This window comes from Carlito syrichta, unplaced genomic scaffold (genome assembly GCF_000164805.1).
Source record: "Carlito syrichta isolate Samal-C Ts95f unplaced genomic scaffold, Tarsius_syrichta-2.0.1 Scaffold311032, whole genome shotgun sequence".
Lineage (NCBI taxonomy): Eukaryota > Metazoa > Chordata > Mammalia > Primates > Tarsiidae > Carlito > Carlito syrichta.
The window spans coordinates 246212-252625 of record NW_007255128.1 but is presented as its reverse complement, the minus strand read 5'-3'; the positions used below and the strand labels follow the sequence as shown (position 1 = coordinate 252625).

The 6414-nt window shown below is 55.0% G+C and overlaps 1 protein-coding gene across 1 annotated transcript; it reads left to right on the top strand.

The window, feature by feature from the left end:
- Window positions 1–1107: 1107 nt before the first annotated feature.
- On the top strand, window positions 1108–4342 carry PROK1 (prokineticin 1). Its single transcript, XM_008068477.1, has 3 exons — window positions 1108–1179; window positions 3602–3727; window positions 4223–4342. The coding sequence occupies exons 1-3, from the start codon at window positions 1108–1110 to the stop codon at window positions 4340–4342; spliced, it is 318 nt and encodes a 105-aa protein (XP_008066668.1).
- The last annotated feature ends 2072 nt before the right edge of the window (window positions 4343–6414 follow it).

Genomic DNA, 6414 nt, shown 5'->3' with positions numbered 1-6414 from the left:
CAATTCACTCACTTCAGCCTCCCAAAGGCGCAGGATTACGGGCTGAGCCACCGACCCCGGCTGGCTTTTATTATTGTGGAGACAAGATGGATTGTCTGACAGAGGATCAGGGGCTCTTTCTAGGCTGTTTGGCACAGAGAGGCCTGGGGTGCGGGGGTCTCCCTGGTAGTAGAAGGGGCAGTGTCTACAACCAGCTTCCCAGATGACTGGCGCCTGAGCCTACCGTGTTTGTATACACACAGATGAGGCTACATGCATGCTCACTCCATAAAACAGCAAGGCCGGTGGTGTGGCTCCTGGTACCTTTTAGCTGCACCCCAGCCCAACTTGGGTCTCTGTGGAATGCTGACACAGTGGGGCCTGTGCTTGCCCATCTTCTGCCCTTTGGTCCCTGTGCCAAGTGACACTTACCGATGTTGGTACTGAGCCTATGAGAGAGCAACTCCTCGTGTGTACCACTCAGAATCATCAACCCCACAGACATGATCTCCCCCCACCTCCCGCTGTTTCATGTCTCCTCACTGGAGTTTTAACCTTTTAGAGGACCAGGGATACCACCTTCCCCTCTTGTGTCTTCTCAGCTACCTCTGTGTTGAGCCGGTGGTGAATGCCCAGGTAATTCTTGTCAGCTTGAGCATGTATGTTGCATGGTTTGGTGCAGGGAAGATAAATGGTGATGCTGTAAATCCCCTAATTCATTACCGCAGCCCTCTCCTCCCCCTGCCGCAAGCAGAATGCCCAGAGGCAGAAAAGAACATGGAGTGAAATGCACATAACTGCCTGAATCACTGCATCCTGGGGAGAGTTAGAGCAACTGTCAGAGCCCCCGAAGTATCCATTTTTATTGGTTTTGATGGTGATTTGAGGTAGTTAGGGATTCAGGTCTCATCTTCGCCTCTGAGATCATCTGAATAACATCGGTGATGGGAAGAGAACAGCAGAGGCGAGGTGGCCACAGGCAGCCCTGGATGCTGACCGTGGACATCTGGCGGGGGGTGTAGGGGTGCAGGAGAGCCTGGCCTTCCCAGCTTGTCGGGCACCGGGCTGATTCAGAGGAAAGCAAGCAGCATCGAAGCGGGCAGTGTTCTGTCTTCATCCCAAGTGACCATGAAAGGTGCCATGCGAGTCTCCATCGTGCTCCTCCTAGTAATGGTGTCTGACTGTGCTGTGATCACTGGGGTAAGTTGGCTCACATTCTCTCTGCCCTGGGTTTTGGGAAGGTGTCAGGGTCTGCAGGGGACACGAGCCCAGGGACCACTGCAAACCAAAGGGCTGGGGACTTAGCCATTAGACGGCGCTTCCGAGAGGGGCTGCGTGTAGTTTTCAGAGTAGTTAGAACTCACTCTGCCAAACGGGATCTGCTTTGGAAAAGCCATGCATAAATCAAGTCCCCTTTTAAACGCATGCGGAGAGCACTGAACATCTTGAAGTTCCAGCCTTGGGTAAGATGAAGATTCCAACTGTGTAATGAGGAATTCCTTTACGAAGTGGATTGGCACGCCATCATTCGTGTTCGTGCAGATTTTTATTTTCCTATACGGTCTGGTCCACGTGGCAACTTTCATTTACATAGCCTGTTGACTTAATTAAAGGCAGTCAGCTTAATTAAAGACAGTAAGCTTATTAACTTCTAATGTGTAGGTTTAGCCTCTGCATTCTCCACTCTTAGAAAGGGTATCTTGAAATTCTTTCACTCTGTGCCTGCCCAGCTAGTTCTGAATATGTGTGACACTCACGTTTGACTCAGTATACCCGAAAGCAAGCATTCAGATAACAAGGAGAAATCTGGTCTCGAAGCATAGACTCAGCACGGGGCACTGCGTAATTTAGTGGTCAAAATATTCAGATCGTGATTCTATCTCAGATTTTTGCCTTTGCTTTTAACCACTCTGGAATGGGGACAAACACTGTGTTACAGTGTTTAAGAACCATTCTTCTTAAAACAGAAAGTAGTGCTTTACCCGAGAGCTTTCCAGACAAAAAGAAGAGAGGAAATTAATTTTTATTTCAACCCCCTCCAACTTTTTACATAGAGAATGGAAATGTAGACAGATGCCAAACAATTCCTGGAACTGGATTAGTTTTACTATTCACAGAAAGGAGAACTTCTTTCTTTTCCTTTTTAAAAGCATAAGACTGAGTTCAAAAGAAGAACACATATTAAAGGAAAGCCAATGCCTTTGAGACCCAAAGCATAAATAAAATTGTGAAGGCAGAATTATACCTCGTGAGGGAAACCGCTGAAGGCTGTCCTAGCGTGGAGCCTGGAGATCTGGGAGGGGAGAGGCTGGGAGCAGGGTACCCTCACCATCTGTGCCAGCTCCAACATCCAACCTGGAGTGGCTCAGGGCAGGCAGGTCCCAGGTGGGTGGGGAAAGCCCTGTGGGAGACATTTTCATAAGAGGAAACTTATGACAAGACAAGGCAGTTAGAACAGGGCATAGGGGGCAATGGGAAGCCCCAGCCTCCTTCTACCCTCCGTGTCCTGGGGCGCCCCACATCTGACTCTCACCGTGGGCCGGGTCTTACCATCTCCACAACCCGCTGCTTCCTGGTCTGTGACCGTCCCTGATTTCAGGGCTTCAGGGCCCGTCCTTCCAGAGTGACACTGCAACGTTCCACCCCTGTGGGGGAAGACGAGTCAAGGAGGGTCTCCCTTCCCCCAGCCCTGAGCTCCCAGGGGGCTGGTGGAGTGAGATATGCCCTCGCTGGGCTGGAGATCAACATAGCTGGGTACCTGCCACACACACCTGCCACCTTCGAGTGACAAGTAGACCAGACATCCCCTCTTTCCCTCCAAGTCCTATCACGGGCAGCCTGAAGGTGTCCACAGCCTTCTCCTGGAGAAGACTGAACCAAAATCCAGCTTGGAATTGCAGCTTGGAAAAACCACGAAGCTTCTCTGGAAGTGGAAACTGTGACTGCTTCCCCATCAAGTCCCCTGTTGAGCCTGGGGCAGTTCAGAGTGAGCTCGTCAGGCCCTCATTACAAATGACACCTTTCAGAAATCAGGCAGGGGCCCTCAGTCTCAGTTCTGGGAGCCCAACCAAGAGGGGTCCATCCCTATCTGGGGATCAGGGAGGTCAGCAAGAAAGCGCTGGGAGAGGCCCCTTTGGCTCTTCAGATGAGGCTGGGCCTCTCAGGGCCGAGGGGGGCGGCCACGGGACGGGGGCACTGACCATGGGTGCTGGGTCAGGGCTGGAGAATCCTGGTCTAAGACTACTCAGCACCAACCAGCCGGGGTTTGGGTCATAAGGACCCCTCCCCCTCCAAGAACTCTAATCCATTCAATCCCACCAGCATCTACTGAGCGCCCACGAGCCCAGAAAAGTATACTTTCCAGTCTCCTGACTGTCTCTCTACTGGGTGACCTCCAGGGAATGTGGACAGTCCCTCCGATCCAGGTCTGGGCTCTGCTGAGCCCCGAGCCTGCTTCCCATGCAGGGAGCCTGGGCCATAATGCCAGGCCAGGGTGTCTTGTCAGGCTGAGGCCAGGGGCGCCGCTTCCACTCGCTCCCCCCCCCATTTCTGTTGAATCCACCCTTCCCTTGGGCTTCTCTCGGTGGCACTAATGGGCTGTCACCCCTCTTCTCTCCCCTAGGCCTGCGAGCGGGACATCCAGTGTGGGGCGGGCACCTGCTGTGCCGTCAGCCTGTGGCTGCATGGGCTGCGAATGTGCACCCCACTGGGGCGGGAAGGCGAGGAGTGCCACCCGGGCAGCCACAAGGTACTGCGAGGACACCGCCCATGGGCGGGTGGGCCGAGGGGAGGTGTGTGAGACGGAGGGCAGAGATGGCGCTGTCTTGTTCCCAGAGGCACTCGGGCACCCACCAGAGGGGTGAGCACGTAGTGGGTGGGCAATCGACATTCAATCAACAGGTGTGTGCACACACATGCCGGATTTCCAGGGCCGGATTGCCTGGGTTCAAGTTCCTCCACACACTAGCTGTGTGACTGTGGCATGTTGCTTGATCACTCTGTGCTTGTGTCCTCATCTCTGATCGCTGTTATCGTGTGCTAGGTGGAGGGAGCAGGGCCGGCTGTGGGGTGAGACATTGGCCAGGGCTGGGGCCTGAGGCTGCTGTAGGAGATCCACCTTCCATGGTAAAGTGTTGCCTTTTCTTTTTTTTTGAGTTGGAGTCTCAGTCTGTCACTCCTAGACTGGAGAGCAGGGACCGCTGAGCCCCCGAGCCCGGCTAAGTGTTGCCTTTTCTGTTCCCAGCTACCCTTCTTCCGGAAGCGCAAGCACCATACCTGTCCCTGTTCGCCCAGCCTGCTGTGCTCACGGTTCCCAGACGGCAGGTACCGCTGCTCCATGGACTTGAAGAGCATCAACTTCTAGGCGCTTGCCCGGTCTCAGGATGCCCACCGGGCACAGCCTGGGTGTGCTCTTCTGGATTTGTATTTCTACCCTGCAACCCAGCACCCTCCCATCTCTCCCAGTCCCCACACTACTTACCCTCACCCCTCTGGCCTAGAACACGCACATGCATGCAGGCGGACATGCCGCCCACCCTGACATGGCCCACCAGGCTGGCCTGAGGGTGTCCCAGCTGGGGGCCGTAGCCCTGAGAGGTGGCCAGCCTTGTTCTCTTCCCTGCTCAGGGTGCCTGAGAGGTGGCCAGTGGCAGAAAGGATACCCCCTCTGGCGCCCTGTTGTTCTCCCTGGGCTCTGCTCCCCAACCCCTGCACGTGCCCCAATGTCTCATCCAGACAGGTCTTGAGTGCATTGCTCAGAAGGTCCTGACTTGGCCCTCAGGCTTTTACGTGAGGTCCGTGAGGGACAACCCGAGAGTTGTTTGTCTTCCTCTTATTGATTAACTCCTTATTTTTGGACCACAGGCCCAAGGTCAGTTTTTCTCAGGGGGCAGTCGCTTCAAGGCAGGAGGATTGTGGTTCCTGAGGCCTGGGGAGCTCCTTCTCTGCCCTCCACACACCCCCGCAGGCTTGTCCTGCACTCGCTCTCCATTCTCTCAGCGTCCCGCACGTCCCCCCCTGCCAGGGGATGCTCAGGACAGTCTTTGCTCCAGGTTAAAGTTCCCTTCCGGGTCCAGAAGTCAGTCAGTGTCCTGAAGGCTCTGGTCCCAGACAGCCCGTGACCTGTGACCTTTGGTCAGCCAGCCAAGCAAGGCTTCTGGGCCCCTCCTTTCACACGGTCCAATTAAGCTTCTGATTCCCACTGCCTCCCTGTCAAAACACAAATGGTGGTGGTTTAGTCGAACGACGTCCTAGAAGTCCCCGAGGAGATCCCTCAGACAGCTCCTTTCCAAGGATCAGCCCCCAGAGCGGGCCTGGGACCTCGAGGAAGGCAGGCCTGTGCCCGGCTGGGGGAGGAACAGCAGGAGAGAGGAGGAAGCAGGCAGAGGCCTAGAGGGGTGTCGGTGTCAGGCCAGGGAGGCAACCGTACGCTGACCTGCCAGCTTCAGAATAAAAGCACAAACCGAACCCAGGCATGTGGCGTGGTGTCCTGCGATCCATCGCTTTCAGCCAGCCCGGGAGCTGGGGAGGGGGCCGGGGACCAGGCTGTGTTCAGAGGAGGCAGGAGTGCCACTGGGGTTCCTCCCCTGCCCCAGCAGGCGATTTTTTTTGGACAAAGTGGATTTCAGGGTCTCTTTGAACAAGGGGCAGGAGGCAGCTCAGGGGGCTCTGGGAGGGAGGGAAGGTCGCTGCTTCCAAGAGTTGGAGACAGGAAGGGTTGTGAGCTGGCACCAGTGGGGAGGACTCGTGCTGAGACTGCTTAGCAGAGTCTGATTGCAATTCTCGTTTCTGAAATTTGGTCCTGTTTTTTGGAGTCGGAGTCTCTGTCACCCAGGTTGGAGGGCACGATCATGGCTCACCATGGCCTCAACCTCTTGAGTTCAGGCCGTCTTTCTGCTTCACCCAAGTGGCTGGGACTACAGGTGCACACCACCACACCTGGCTAATTTTTGATTTTTGTTCTCGCCATGTTGCCTAGGCTGGCCTGAAGTGATCAAACTCCTGCCCTGAAGTGATCCTCCCAAAGTGCTTGGGATTACAAGCATGTGCCACCATTCCCAGCCTGAAATTTGGTGTCTTTTGCTTTACATCAAATATTTGACTCCACTAGGCTACTGCGTGCCCAGGATGAGGAAATCCATATTAGTGATGGAATTGGCAGGGCCCTGTGCCCTGCGTCTGAGCTCAAGAGCTGAGAACTTCCCACAAATGCTGCTTCTTCTCAATTCCTTGTCTAGATACGTGGAAAACACAACAGGAAAGTCCATCACCTCGCACTCTGTATTTCTCAGAAGCCTCCAGGAGGATTGTGGTTCCTGAGGCCTGGGGAGCTCCTTCTCTGCCCTCCGCACACCCCCGCAGGCTTGTCCTGCACTCACTCTCCATTCTCTCAGCATCCCGCACGTCCCCCCCTGCCATGGGATGCTCGGGACAGTC